The sequence below is a fragment of the Oncorhynchus masou genome, chromosome 21 (genome assembly GCF_036934945.1).
Source record: "Oncorhynchus masou masou isolate Uvic2021 chromosome 21, UVic_Omas_1.1, whole genome shotgun sequence".
NCBI classification, from domain to species: Eukaryota; Metazoa; Chordata; class Actinopteri; order Salmoniformes; family Salmonidae; genus Oncorhynchus; species Oncorhynchus masou.
Window position 1 is genome coordinate 8,123,191 of NC_088232.1, and position 15,846 is coordinate 8,139,036.

The 15,846-nt window shown below is 40.4% G+C and overlaps 1 protein-coding gene across 1 annotated transcript in view; it reads left to right on the forward strand.

The window, feature by feature from the left end:
- Nucleotides 1-1,025: 1,025 nt before the first annotated feature.
- LOC135507765 (choline transporter-like protein 1) overlaps nucleotides 1,026-15,846 on the forward strand; it is a 37,671-nt gene continuing 22,850 nt past the window's right edge. The window contains exons 1-9 of the mRNA XM_064927395.1: nucleotides 1,026-1,254; nucleotides 1,648-1,737; nucleotides 4,005-4,147; nucleotides 4,938-5,074; nucleotides 5,181-5,274; nucleotides 5,379-5,548; nucleotides 6,268-6,357; nucleotides 7,872-8,020; nucleotides 15,303-15,489. Coding sequence (XP_064783467.1) covers nucleotides 1,111-1,254; nucleotides 1,648-1,737; nucleotides 4,005-4,147; nucleotides 4,938-5,074; nucleotides 5,181-5,274; nucleotides 5,379-5,548; nucleotides 6,268-6,357; nucleotides 7,872-8,020; nucleotides 15,303-15,489 — 1,204 coding nt within the window. The 5' untranslated portion in view covers nucleotides 1,026-1,110. The remainder of the gene's footprint in view (nucleotides 1,255-1,647; nucleotides 1,738-4,004; nucleotides 4,148-4,937; nucleotides 5,075-5,180; nucleotides 5,275-5,378; nucleotides 5,549-6,267; nucleotides 6,358-7,871; nucleotides 8,021-15,302; nucleotides 15,490-15,846) is intronic.

Below are 15,846 nucleotides of genomic sequence, written 5' to 3' on the forward strand. Positions count from 1 at the left end.
TTGAACACGACTCATGTTTTTGACATGAAGGATATAGTATGTTACTATTGCAATGATAACAAGACCGTTGAAATTGTGATTTTTTAAATTTTTTTTATTGTTGCCAAATACTTTATACACAAACAAAAATGCCAGAATTCGATACCAAAATGACAAATATTGTGGGTTGAATTGAATAATCTTGTTAAGACATTATCCATAGAAAAGAGATTTTTTTCTGAATGAATACAATCTTCACTTACATTTTTTAAATATTTAATATTTTCTTGTTTATACTTGTTTTGTTTTGTGAGACATATCAGATGTAGGATGTACGTTGTTGATAATTTTGGTATAATGAATAATAATTAAAAAAAATATATATAAAACATTTAAAAAATTAAAGGGGGGGGGTGTAGCTAATATTCCACTCCTTGACACTCTTGTCATTTGCCAGAGAGAAAAGAAATATTAAAATATTGACATTCTAATAGCAGAAGACAGCAACCGGGCGGTGTTTGTGTGTGTGAATCATCACAGATTAGAGTGCTATGCTTCAGAATCAAATCATGAGATACTGGCATCACTCAGGGCAGTGGGATTAGAATTCCATTTCACACTGAATTGTCAGATGATTTTGATATGCTCATTACGAATGGCTCTGGATGGTCAGAGAATGTGCCATTGTCACTGAGGTTCTGGTGGAAGTTTATGGTGCTTTTTTATACTCTGAAGTAGCTGAAGGTTTTTATGTTCCAAGACAAACAAAAGCACATTTGTTTCCTGGATAACAAAAGTGTACTGTGTCCACCAACACCCCAACACGTCAAAATACAATAAAACAAAGCATGTATTATCTAAAGCAGTTAGCAAATTCTGCAACTTGCATTCATGTCAAAATAACATGCATTTTTATAGAAACATATTAATTTCCATAAGCTTTTATCCGACAATAGGTGAATGTCTGCAGTAAACTCATTGGGGTTTTCAGTTTTAATGTCTATCGTTTTCAGCGTTGCATCTAACGTTTAGCCTACAGTGAAAGCGTTTTAGTGCCATAAAATAATATTTAAAAAAAACATTTGATTGCAGTGACACTTTCGCCTCGTTCACAAGGAAAAAGTTCATCGCATGTGCATACACATCCTTGCATCTAATCTGTTTACAAGCGCAGTGTTACAGGCAAGGAAGTTTTGCGGGCACTTTTTGTGTTTTGGAAGTTCCAGTCACTCCCTAAATCGCCTGTCAACAATGGGATGCTGTGGCAGTTCAGAGGTAATCGGGTTTAGGGATATTTAAGACAAAACGTTTGTTTAGATTTTCCAAACTAGTTGCTAACATTATCTGTTTGGGATTACATACCCATTTAGCTACAAAAACGAACAAGTTGTTGTCGACTGTCTGCAGATCTTTCGCAGCGTTGTCTGTACTGTATGTAGTTAACTATAGTTGTTTACATTTAAACAACAGACTACTTCCGTGTCTAAAACAAAACGCTTTCATGTTAATTTAGGTGAAAGTAAGTTATTTAGTAAAATACTATACAGTATTTCTATGTGTTAGCACTGACTGGGGGGGGGGGAAAGCACGCCAGGTTAAACCAGTGTTGTGCATGCACCAGGCGTTCACAGATGACGAATATGATTGTTTCCAACTTTTATTTGTTAGCAAAAGCAGCGCGAGTGGAAACCATTGGAGGATCGAAGCTGCACGGATATTCCATGGCTCATCATATTCGCATTGTTCTGTATCGGAATGGTGAGTTTGCTGTGGTTTCTTTGTAGATGACCATGGGCGCGTTCGAGTTGATCACTTTCGTCAAGACTTTGACTAATTTTGGTCACCGCCTTTCAAAGTGTGTAGCGTTATTATAGACATTGTTCGATTTGGGACTAAATGTAGACTGCATGACTTTTACAACAACCATGTGATCAAAGGTCACTATCTTTTGACTGCAGTCTCTCCTCACCACAGATTATCCGTTATATTGACCAGATAATCTGGAAAGCAGTCAGGAGGAGGCAAAATCAGGTGGGACCATTCTAGCCAATGAGAGGGCAGATACGCGTGTGACCAGGCACAACTTTTTTCATTAGTTACCGCAGCCACAAAGTGTATCGTAAAAATGAATAAAAACAAACATTTGCATTTTGGTCCAAATTTAAGGTTTAGGGTTAGGCATAATGTTCGCAGTGTGGTTAGGTTTAAAATCACATTTGGAGTAGTTAAATTGTAGAAATAGGCAGGGTTTATGACTTTGTGGCTGTGTTAACTAGTGACGACCAGCATGAATTAATAGTTTGCTCTCAAAATTGCTGGGATATAACGTGTCCTATTTATATCAGTATCAGCGGCAGGTTGCCTAGTGGTTAGAGCGTTGGGCCCGTAACCGAAAGGTTTGAATCCCCGAGCTGACAAGGTAAAAATCTGTTATTTTGCCCCTGAACAAGGCAGTTAACCCATTGTTCCTTGGCTATCATTGTAAAAAGGAGTTTGCCAAGTTATAAAGGTTGAACACCCAAAAAATAACAACCTAATCATGACAAAAATTCTATTAGAGCAAATAAGCAATACATTTTTTAAATGAAATTTGACACTCATTAACCTCGACAAAAACACCACCTGCTGGAGACGACGGACTTTGGGCCCAGTTATCCCTCTCGCTTCGCCTCTTTCCTCTCTGTCTTCACCAACTGCAACTTGAAGTCAGAACCAAAGCATTGTGGGAGACAACCTTCTGTTTTGTTGGAAGCAAAAGGCACTACATGCTATTAAATTGTTGATGTTGCCACTTATCATTGGTTATTACCAATACACGTGGACTATTTTGTGTGGATGACTATGTGTATATTTAGGGTGAATACAATTGAATACGTATTGAAGGCTACACATGGGTCAGTGTTGTCACGACTTCCACCGGAAGTCGGTCCCTCTCCTTGTCCGGGCGGCGTTCGGCGGCCTTCTAGCCATCACCCATCCACTTTTCATTTTCCATTTGGTTTGTCTTTGTTTTACACACCTGGTTTCAATTCCCCAATGACTTGTTCATTATTTAACCCTCTGTTCCCCCATGTTTGTTTGTGAGTGATTGTTTGCATGTAATACGGTCCGTTATTGTGGGCTTGTTTATTTGTGTTGTATTTGAGAATATATTTGAGTAAATATTACGTTGATTACTCATATCTGCTGTCCTACTCCTGACTCCTCTACACCAGCTACACACAGGCTTATTACAATTGTAAGATGTTTCTATAGTCTAATACGTTTCTGTACAGTGAGCGTTTCCTCCTTCATGCGACTTAATCAAATTCTGCTTACTGACAAGCAGCATAAAGGCTGAGAATGAAAGAAACACAAGAAGCATCTACTGATGCTGACCTGCAATCAATTACCATGCAGCAAGAACCTTGGACTCCATTTAGTCACATCTGTTACAAGTCTATGTTGCGCAATCACAAATAATAATGAGGAAGGTACAAGGGCGTGAAGTAATGGCAAACAGAGCATGTCCCATACGCTGCAACAACAAAAAAAATCTGTCGGTGCATATGTACCTGCCCAGAATATACTCATCGACTTCAGTCTACAGACGGCTGCTTTCGCCTTGCCACTCAAACGCGCCCCATGCTTAGTGTGCAACACTTTACACGGGCTTACATTGAGCACATGCAGATCTTATTGATCTCTCTTTTTTTTCAGTAAGCGGACATTATATAGGACTGGCACTGTTAACTGTAATGACATATGATAATATGAAGCACACTGGTCAATCCAACCACATGAGGCATAGTGGTGCATTGTTTGGCACCTATTCTGTTTGATTGCATGTATGGAATAAAATTACACTGTTTATGTTTCGCGAAGGTTATTCGATGGGTCGTTTAGTACATGGCGTTATATACTGATTATTGTAATTACCAGCATAGTTCAGCTCTAACCTGATATTGTTTTGTGCATTGTCATCATGATGATGGTGGTGGTGATGATGATCATGTTGTTATTAATGGAAGCTGCTTCCCCGGTAGGCCTGTATCGCTGGTTTCTCCATTTCCACGGGAGCTGCATCCAGGCTCATCTCTGGCTACGACAGCTACGGTAACACCTGTGGTCAGAAGAACGGGAAGATCGAGGGGGTCGAACTCAGTGGCCGGGATCAGACCGACAACAAGTAAGTCGTGTTGGAAATGTGGATCATCTCGAGATGGATGCTTACCAGTTATTAGCCTATCATGGAATAGCAAAGTAATAACAATGTTTTGGTTGAGATTTCCACTCCCATGACAGGGCATTTCTGTCAGACACTTTACTCTAAATCTTACTATACTCACTTCTTGTTACCTGTGGTCAGAAAAGACTGATGTGGGTCTGAAATGGCACCCTATTCTCTATATAGTGCACTCTTTTTGACCAGAACTGGGGTCAATAATAGTCCACTAGGGAATAGGGTGCCATTTCACATGTAGCCTGAGTGCAACAATGTTTTGCATTAATTCATGTCCATGTTCTTTTTTTGGGGAAGATATTCTAATAAATGATTCATACATTCAGTCCAGTAAGTTTCCATTCTAGCAGTCTCTAGGAACAGTTTCAATGAGACAATGGGCTTTGTTTCTTAAACTGGGCTGGTTGCCCATTGACGTTTTGACTGTGGGGGCAGCAGGGGCGTTTTGGCTACAGAGATTTGACTGTTTGCTAAGCTCCATCCCACATCACATTTTACACAACCTACGTCAAAAAGTCTACTATGAAAATATACTTAGGACAATATGCAGTTTATTGTATTTGCAAGAGGGAACCGTACATTTTGCGACATTCAAGGATGTCACTCAAATGTGCAGATGTTTAGTTCCGTCTTACTTGACTTGGGCCATTAGCAAATACATTCGATCTCCCTCTTTCAGGACGTTATTATACTTCCCTCCATCCTTATTGAGGTCCTGTTCTTTGACCTTTCCCAGGTATGTCTTCTTCCTGGACCCCTGCAACATTGACATCCTGAACAGGAAGATCAAGTCCATGGCCCTCTGTGTGTCCAGGTGTCCAGACAGAGAGCTCAAGACGTACACTGACGTCAAAAAGTTTGCACTGCAAAATGGTGAGAGTTCTTCCTGCTGTAATCCGTACTGTATGCATTTATTCATTGGTAATTGGTGAAAATCAATTGCACAAAGTTTACTTCCTATTTCTCCACTTTTACATAGGATCAGAGCTCTGCTCATACGACATTCCAGTCTCCAAGTATCCAAGCCACGGAGAGAGATCCAAAAAGTGCCCCAAACTCCCCGTACCACCAAGGTACAGTCCTTTTACCAGTGTCAAGTCAACAGCGAGTAAATATAATGACACTAGCGAGACTTATGTTGACGATACCATTTTCCCCATCCTCTCCCCTTGTGCAGTAAGTCTCTCCCGGTGTTCCACCGCTGCACGCCCGTGGACATCTCCTGCTATGCCCAGTTCGCTGAGGCCTTTGTCACCTTCGTCAGTGACAACAGCATGTTGCACAGGGTCATCGCCGGGGTGATGGCCAGCAAGGAGATTATCATGGGCCTCTGTGTGCTGGCTCTAGGTACTGTGCATTCTAAAGTGGCGTTTTATGTTCTAGCTGTCCGTAATAGCCTCCTAAAGCATAATAGTGCATATCCTAAATAACTTCTCTCGCTCCCTGTATACTGCTTGATTTGATTGTGCCTCAGAGGCCTCTGCTCTCCCCCTAGAAAGTTGCCTTTCCTGAGACGGGGTCAGGAAATGATAACAGGAAAATGTCTCCTGGAGATCTGACGGCATCCAGGGCTCCATGCCGAATAAATAAAAAAAAGTAGAAACGTTTAGGAGCACACAAAGATATTCGGAGCACAGTGGAAAATATTTGAGGTAACAAGATGTTTTCTTTGCAGTAATAGTGGAAGCATGACAGTCGTGAATCTGCGCTCAGTGTATGCCCCATGGCACTCCGGCTGCAGTACAGTGAAGTCGCCTAGTCATTGCAACAATTATCATCTGAGTGATTTTCATTCTTGGCACACTGGTGCTCCTAAATAAAAATGCCAGGTCGCACAGCAAAATATTTAAGCGCATAATGCAAGTAAAAAGATTGCACTGTAGAGCGCTGGCATCCAAAATAAGTACTCCCCCCTCCCTTAAATTGACATGAAATATCACAATTATGCCTTATGTTTCAATAAATATTGTAGCAAGAATCATAGCGTTATACAATAATAAATGCATTTTTATGTCATGACAATAGCATCGTTTCATCTCTTTTATTTCTATCCCCTCTGTCTCTAGTCCTCTCCATAATCCTGATGGTGGTGATTCGCTACATCTCTGTCGTGCTGGTCTGGATGCTCACAGCCCTCGTGGTTCTGGGCTCTTTAGGTAAGCTTCCCTCTTACCGACATCTCAGTGATGTCATGAAAGAGACGTCTTTACTAGTGATGGGCATTCCGAGTCTTTTCGGTGAGCCGGATCTTTTGGCCCTGCTCACCTAAAACGAGCCGTTCATTTGGCTCCCAAACATCTCTTCCTTCATTCTGTAGTGCTTAAAAAAGGTATGAAAAACACATTTCTATTGTAAAGCCTAAACGGTCGCCTAGCATTATGTCAGATTGTGAAATGTGAGTTCCAATCAATGTTACCTCACGAAATCAGATTGCTTGCAAAAACACACTGCAAAAATTGAGCATGGACCAGAATGAAGCTTTCTCCTCACTATCTACTGTCCCTGCTGTAAGGAATTCCCATCTCCAGATAATGTTTTTACAACTGATCTCCAGATAATGTTTTTATTACTGATCTCCAGATAATGTTTTATAACTGATCTCCGGATAATGCTTTTATAAATGTTTTTATAACCGATCTCTGGATAATGTTTTCATAAATGTTTTTAGAACTGATCTCCAGATAATGTTTTTAGAACTGATCTCCAAATAATGTTTTTAGAAATGTTTTTAGAACTGATCTCCAGATAATGTTTTTATATCTAATCTCCAGATAATGTTTCTATAACTGATCTCCAGATAATGTTTCTATAACTGATCTCCAGATAATGTTTTTACAACTGATCTCCAGATAATGTTTTTATTACTGATCTCCAGATAATGTTTTATAACTGATATCCGGATAATGTTTTTATAACTGATCTCCAGATAATGTTTTTATTACTGATCTCCAGATAATGTTTTATAACTGATCTCCAGATAATGTTTTGAAACTGATCTCCGGATAATGTTTTTACAACTGATCTCCAGATAATGTTTTTATTACTGATCTCCGGATAATGTTTTTATAAATGTTTTTATAACCGATCTCTGGATAATGTTTTCATAAATGTTTTTAGAACTGATCTCCAGATAATGTTTTTAGAACTGATCTCCAAATAATGTTTTTAGAAATGTTTTTATTACTGATCTCCAGATAATGTTTTTATTACTGATCTCCAGATAATGTTTTATAACTGATCTCCGGATAATGTTTTTATATCTGATCTCCAGATAATGTTTTATAACTGATCTCTGGATAATGTTTTTTTTATCTGATCTCCAGATAATGTTTTATGACTGATCTCCGGATAATGTTTTATAACTGATCTCCAGATAATGTTTTTATATCTGATCTCCAGATAATGTTTTTATATCTAATATCCAAATTGTTGTCGGGAGCTCAAAAAGCAGTTTTAGCAGTATGCAAATCATGAAACCAAATGAAAAGGTGCAATTCAATTTCCGCTGTTCGAAAAGAGCCGGCCGTTCTCGAACGACCCATCACTAGTCTTTACCTGGTTCTTTTCTGATATCCATCCAGAAACCAGTGTACAACCAGAAAACTACATTTTACCCAGTATTAGCCTGAACCCAATGGTAGCCTAATGGTTTCGTCCTTGTGCGTTTCAGGCGGGACCGGGGTTCTGTGGTGGCTCTATGTGGACCACAGGATGAATCTGACTGACCAGACTGGTACCACCCCAACACCCCAACAGCAGTTGGCCACAGGCAACGTCCAGGCTCTGCTGGTCTACGCTGTCATTGCCACCGTCTTCACGGTACGTGTGTGTGCATGCATGCTTGTGTTGCCATGTGTTGTGATTTCTCTGTTTTATATGGTTACCGTGTGTTTATACTGTACTGTGTTTTCAAGTATTTGCTCTTCAAGACCAGATTTGTTTAAGCAACAAGAAAAAGACAGAAATGGCCGGACCCATATTTACATTTTAGACTTTTAGCTTATGCTCTTACAGATTTTTCACCTCAGGGATATTGAACCAGGATATTGAACCAGCGACCTTTCGGTTACTGGCCCAGCACTCATGATTAGGGTTCCGGTGGGAAGTTAAGCACTGGAATTTTGCATAAATTCATCAAAAAAGTTAGCTTATAACAGTGAAACTTTTTTGTGGGATACACATAAGGCAATTCTAAGTCTTGTGGCATATTTTGGTTAAACTATCCCCAGTTCAATAGAATTGCAACCCTCTGCAGCACAGTGTACACATTCCATCACATGTGCAGTGCACTCTGCCATCACATGTACAGCTGATTCTGAAGATCTTGGTCACTAATGAGATGCTATTGAGCCCACACTACTACACTGTCTGAGCCAAGGACTACATGCTTTCTGGTAAGTTTTGATTACAATACTAGGCGGGGTGAATGTATTTTATATGAGATACATGATTTTATTTTAACAAGTAAATAGTAGCCTACAGCAAAGTGTGTTTAAATAATTTCTAACTTGTTAACAATTTCTGCTAGTTAGTGTTTGCAACCATGTGGGTTTTAGGTTGCTTGAGCCTGTTAACATTTCTAGGGCAGGCGTTCCACTAGCGGAACCCCTCGACAACATAGCGGAACCCATACAAAATATATTTATTTAAATATGTAACTTTCACACAATAACAAGTCCAATACAGCAAATAAAAGATAAACATCTTATTAATCTACCCATCGTGTCCGATTTAAAAAAGGCTTTACAGTGAAAGCACAACATATGATTATGTTAGATCATAGCTAAGTCAAAAAAATACACAGCCATTTTTCCAGCCAAAAATAGGAGTCACAAAAAGCAGAAATAGAGATAAAATGAATCACTAACCTTTGATGATCTTCATCAGATGACACTCATAGGACATCATGTTACACAACACATGTATGTTTTGTTCAATAATGTGCATATCTATATCCAAAAATCTCAGTTTACATTGGCGCATTACGTGCAGTAATGTTTTGATTCCAAAACATCCGGTGATTTTGCAGAAATACTCGTAATAAACATTGATAAAAGATACAACTGTTATTCACAGAATTAAAGATAGACTTCTCCTTAATACGACCGCTGTGTCAGATTTTTTTTTTACTTTACGGAAAAAGCATAATCTGAGAACGGCGCTCAGAACCCAATCCAGCCAGAGAAATATCCGCCATTTTTGAGTCAACAGAAGTTAGAAATAACACCATAAATATTCACTTACCTTTGATGATCTTCATCAGAAGGCACTCCCAGGAATCCCAGTTTGACAATAAATGATTGATTTGTTCCATAAAGTCCATCATTTAGCCACCAGTAATCCATCTTAATGTGGCGCAGGCACTTCGCCCAGACAAAAACTCTAAAAGTTCCATTTACAGTCCTTTAGAAACATGTCAAACGATGTATGGAATCAATCTTTAGGATGTTTTTAACATAAAACAACCAGAGAATTCCTATGTCTGAAGAAAAGCACTGGAACGAGAGGTGACTGTCGGGAGCGAGCGTCATGAGACCAAGGCACTATGCCAGACCACTCAAACAGGTCTCATGAGCCCCTCCTTTATAGTAGAATCCTCATTCAAGTTTCTAAAGACAGTTGACATCTAGTGGAAGCCGTAGGAAGTGCAACTTGACTCCATAGACACTGTATTTGGTAGGCCAAGCTTTGAAAAACTACAAACCTCAGATGTCCCACTTCCTGGTTGGATTTTTCTCAGGTTTTCGCCTGCCATATGAGTTCTGTTATACTCACATACATTATTCAAACAGTTGTAGAAACGTCAGAGTGTTTCCTATCCAATACCATTAATAATATGCATATATTAGCATCTGGGACAGAGTAGGAGGCAGTTCACCCTGGGCACGCTATTCATCCAAAAGTGAAAATGCTGCCCCCTATCCCAAAAGAGTTTTAACAGAGGAGTGTTAATTCACCTGTTCCATACATGTTTAATTTTAAAACAATTATCTTACAAAGGAGTTGTTTAATCGAACTGCTTAACTATTTATCTGTACATGGAATTGTATTTGTTGTTTTTTTAGTCATTTTTCTCTCATCTTTACAGGAAAATGCCACAGACACTATCGGATGTGTGGAGACATTTCACAGCAGCTAATGTAGAAGGGAAAGCTGTGTACATTTGCAAATACTGTGCCCAATCATATGTGAAGAATGCAACAAAGATGCAGAATCATCTGGCCAAGTGCATAAAGTTCCCACAGCACTCACAACAAGCAACCTCTGACAGAAGACCCTCTACTTCTATTCGAGGTGAAAATTAGGTATCAGATACCTTATTGATAGCAACAGCTCATGGTCCTCCTGGAATCAGAAGTGTTTTTGACTCAATGGTGGAACATAGTCAGAGAAATACTGATGAATTTCTCGCTCAAGCTGTGTATGCAACTGGTTCACCTCTGATGCTCATAAGCAATGTGTATTGGAAGAGATTTCTGAATGTTCTTTGCCCAGCATACACCCCTCCAACCAGACATGCTTTATCTACTCATTTCCTGGATGCAGAGTTCAACAGAGTTCAAGTGAAGGTAAAGCAAATCATAGAGAAAGCAGCCTGTATTGCAATCATCTCTGATGGGTGGTTGAATGTTTGTGGGCAAGGAATAATTAACTACATCATCTCCACCCCTCAACCAGTATTCTACAAAAGCACAGACACAATGGACAACAGACACACCAGTCTCTACATTGCAGATGAGCTGAAGGCAGTCATCAATGACCTTGGACCACAGAAGGAATGTGCACTGGTCACAGACAATGCTGCGAACATGAAGGCTGCTTGGTCTAAAGTGGAGTCCTACCCTCACATCACACCCATTGGCTGTGCTACTCATGCATTGAATCTGCTCCTCAAGGACATCATGGCACTGAAAGCAATGGATACACTCTACAAGAGAGCCAAGGAAATGGTTAGGTATGTGAAGGGTCATCAAGTTATAGCAGTAATCTACCTCACCAAGCAAAGTGAGAAGAATAAGAGCACCACATTGAAGCTGCCCAGCAACACCCGTTGGGGTGGTGTTGTCATCATGTTTGACAGTCTCCTGGAGGGGAAGGAGTCTCTCCAAGAAATGGCCATATCACAGTCTGCCGATATGGACAGCACCATCAAGAGGATCCTCCTGGATGATGTATTTTGGGAGAGAGTGGTATAAGCAGCCTGAAACTCCTGAAACCTATAGCAGTAGCCATTGCTCGGTTTGAGGGAGACAAAGCCATCCAGTCTGATGTTCAGACTCTGCTTGCAGATGTAAGATAATAAATACGTACTGCCCTGCCCACTTCACTGTTGCTCCAAGCAGAGGAAACTGCCGTTCTGAAATATATCAAAAAGTGTGAAGACTTCTGCCTGAAGCCCATACACTCTGCAGGGTACATGTTGGACGCCAAGTAAGCTGGCAAGAGTTCCCGTCTGGTGCAGAGATCAACAAGGCCTATGGTGTCATCACTATTGTGTCTCGTCACCTTGGCCTGGATGAGGGCAAGGTTCTTGGCAGTCTGGTGAAGTACACTTCCAAGTAAGGGCTTTGGGATGGAGATGGAATATGGCAGTCATGCCAACATAACTTATCAGCCACCTGGTGGAAGGGACTTTGTGGATCTGAGGCTCTTTCCCCTGTTACCTCCATCATCCTCCAAATCCTACCAACATCAGCCGCCTCAGAGCGCAACTGGTCCTTGTTTGGGAACACGCACACCAAAGCACGCAACAGGCTGACCAATACAAGGGTTGAAAAATTGGTGGCCATCCGGGCAAATTTGAGGCTATTTGAGCCTGACAATGAGCCATCCTCAACAAGGTTGGTAAGTGACAGTGAAGATGAGGCCTCAGAGTCTGATGTTCAAGAGGTGGACATTGAGGGAGAAGACATGGAAGCCTGAGAGGAAGACAACCAAACCTTTAGTTTCTAGACTATCATTTTACAGATGTATGTTGAAAATGTTTTTGGAGATGTGATGGATAATTGTGGATCATTCAATATTCACTTTATTTGTTGTTCAGTGAAATCATCCCATGTGAAGAGTCAACTCATTTATTTAAAGGTCCATTCTTAACTAAATTGTTTTTTAAAATTTCTATTGGAAGGATTTAATCATTTGCAACTATGTCTACTTATGATAAGGTAAAATGTTTATGTTTCTGTCTCCATATGATGTGGTAAATATATCCAATGTAAAAAACCATCTACATTTAAAAGGTATTAATATTAATGTAATATTTCCGTTAATTCCCACGGAAAGTTTCCACCTCTGAATATTCCCCAAAATGCGCAACCCTAACAGCGCCCCTGTTTACGTTAGTCTTTATTTAAAAAAAATTGATTAAAAAAATGGGCCCTTGTCAATCTACACACAATACCCCATAAAGACAAAGCAAAAACAGGATTTTAGAAAATATCACATTTACACAGTGCTTAATTTGTAAATCGTGAGGTGCCTGAACAAAAAGTGAGCGCAAGAGGGGGGTGCAATACTTTTATAATAAAGCATTGCGTGCATATATCATCAGATTTGCTTAGTGGCATGGAGCAGTAGCGTAGAAGCACTTATAGAAAGAAGGTGCACACATTAGGAAAATGTTTAGTAGCCTAGGGTCCGGGAAATATCTGCCTTTTATAAATGCATTTTATGCAATTCTACGTCATTTTACATGACTGGAGACTTTGGTACAATCCTTTTTAATACCACACAAATAATTGAAATGGCAGGCTACTTTGACATTGAAAAAAATGGGAGAATCTGAGATCAATAGAAACGACCTTATTGAATCCATTATTAGCCTAGGTGTGTGGAGACATGTTGTAGGCTACAATAAGAGGAGGAAACTATAGTCCTAAAAATGCTTTCCAATTTCACTGACTCACCCAATGATGCGCAGCTCACTTGCTGGTGATGGCAGATGCGCTCGTGCCAAATGTCTCTCACTCAATATTTGGAAGTTGACCAAAATATGTTGGTAGCCATCAGCAAACTATTCTCTTTTCAGCAACAGCCATTTCCTTCCAAACCTGGGTTTTCTCGATTGTATTTGAAATACTGCGAAAGGCCTGTTTTGTCTGCATGCTGTTTTTTCACTGACAGATTTGCTGTGCGTCCCCGACTGTAGGCTATTCCTAGTTACAATCCACAGCTAGACTGTTAAGAAAACGATTGATCCTATGTGGCTAAATTATAGGCTGTTTCATGGTGTAGTAGGCTATTCTGAATGATTTCCTTTATTTCTGACAGACAGCAGTAATTCTCTGTAACTTTGGCTAATTTATTTCAATTTATCAAGGGTGCTGGAAATGAATGACGAAGTGCAATTCTGGAGAGATGAGAGTTGCAGGCTCTAGTCTATCAGAACAAATAGAGAGGGAGATATCATAAAATGTTAATTTCATTCTAGTTTTGTGAGGGATACTCACACAGCCACGCTTTGGTCTCAAACAGGTTACAATGTTGGTCAAACTATAAATCCGGACCGGCCCAACCCGAATCAACTCTTAGAATATTAGGCCCGAGCTGAAAATCTACTTTTTTAAGTTACGTTTTTTTTGTGGGGGCAGAAGAATAAACAAATAAGCAACTCAAATTAACTTTGATCGCTTTTATTATAATTTTTACATTGCAAAAAGTGAAAATAGTTTTTCATGCCTCGAGATGTACATGATCTGGCTAAATAGGTTCTGGAACAAAACAGTCCAAAATCGAGAGATCCAGCTCAAATTAAGCACTGCATTTACATAAGTATTCAGACCCTTTACTGAGTACTTTGTTTAAGCACCTTTGGCAGCAAATACAGCCTTGAGTACAACCTTGGCACACCTGTATTTGAGGAGTTTCTCCCATTCTTCTCTACAGATCCTCTCAAGATCTGTCAGGTTGGATGGGGAGCATCGCTGCACAGCTATTTTCAGGTCTCTCCAGAGATGTTTGATCAGGTTCAAGTCCGGGCGCTGGCTGGGCCACTCAAGGACATTCAGAGACTTGTCCTGAAGCCACTCCTGGGTTTTCTTGACTGTGTGCTTTAGGGTCGTTAAGGTTCTGAGTGCTCTGGAGCAAGTTTTCAAGAAGGATCTCTCTGTACTTTGCTCCGTTCATCTTTCCCTCAATCCTGACTAGTCTCCCAGTCCATGCCACTGAAAAACATCCCCACAGCATGATGCTGCCACCACCATGCTTCACCATAGAGATGGTGCCAGGTTTCCTCCAGACGTGACACTTGGTATTCAGGCCAAAGAGTTCAATCTTGGTTTCATCAAACCAGAGAATCTTGTTTCTCATGGTCTGAGAGTCTTTATGTGCCTTTTGGCGAACTTCAAACAAGCTTTTATGTGCCTTACACTGAGGAGTGGCTTCCGTCTGGCCACTACCATAAAGGCCTGATTGGTGGAGTGCTGCAGAGATGGTTGTCCTCCTGGAAGGTTCTCCCTTCTCCACAGAGGAACTCTGGAGCTCTGTCAGAGTGACAATCGGGTTCTTGGTGACCTCCTTGACCAAGGCCCTTCTCCCCGATTGCTCAGTTTGGCCGGGTGGCCAGCTGTAGGAAGAGTCTTGGTGGTTCCAAACTTTTTCAATTTAAGAATGATGGAAGCCACTGTGTTCTTGGGGACCTTCAATGCTGCAGAAATGTTTTGGTACCCTTCCACAGTTCTGTGCCTCAACACAATCCTGTCTTGGAGTTCCACAGACAATTTTCTTGACCTCATGGCTTGGTTTTTGCACTGTCAAGTGTGGGACCTTATACAGGCAGGTGTGTGCCTTTCCAAATAATCTCCAATCAAGTTGTAAACAGGAAACAGGATGCACCTGAGCTCAACTTCTAATCTCATAGCAAAGGGTCTGAATACTTATGTAAATAAGGTGTTTCTGTTTTTTTTTAAATACATATATACATTTGCAAACATTTCTAAAAACGTGTTTTCACTTTGTCACCATGGGGTATTGTGTGTAGATTGATGAGGATTTTTTTTTATTTGATTCATTTTAGAATAGGGCTGTAACGTAACAAAATCTGGAAAGAGTGAAGGGGTCTGAATACTTTCAGAATACTTCATATCCTGTATCCCATTTTCAGGTGATCCTGCTGCTGCTGCTGTTCTTCATGAGGAAGCGCGTGGCACTGACCATCACCCTGTTCCATGTAGCGGGCAAGGTGTTCACTCACCTGCCCCTGCTGGCCCTGCAGCCCTTCTGGACCTTCCTCAGCCTCATGCTCTTCTGGGTCTCCTGGCTCGGTGTGTTCCTCTTCCTCGGAACCACAGGTCAGAATGGAATACAACTTTGTCACGTTGTGAAACAGACATTTTTGTTAATGTCTTTATTTTCCCCTTTCAACAAGATATTTACATCTAAATAAACCTTTTTGTCGAGGATACCATATTTTTTTTTTACAGATTTGTTCCAATTGTTTTATGCCCCAAAAAATAATAAGGTAGTGAGTGGACTTGTGTCACAATGGAAAGTTTGGATACTGTACGTATGGACTGTTTGGTTCATTTCATCCTGCTAGTGATGTGATGATTAATCATAGAGATCATATTAAATTACTAAGTGGGTTGTGTCATAAACCCACAAAGTTCCATAATGGGGTGAAAATGGCAGCCATCTTGGTCAGGGAG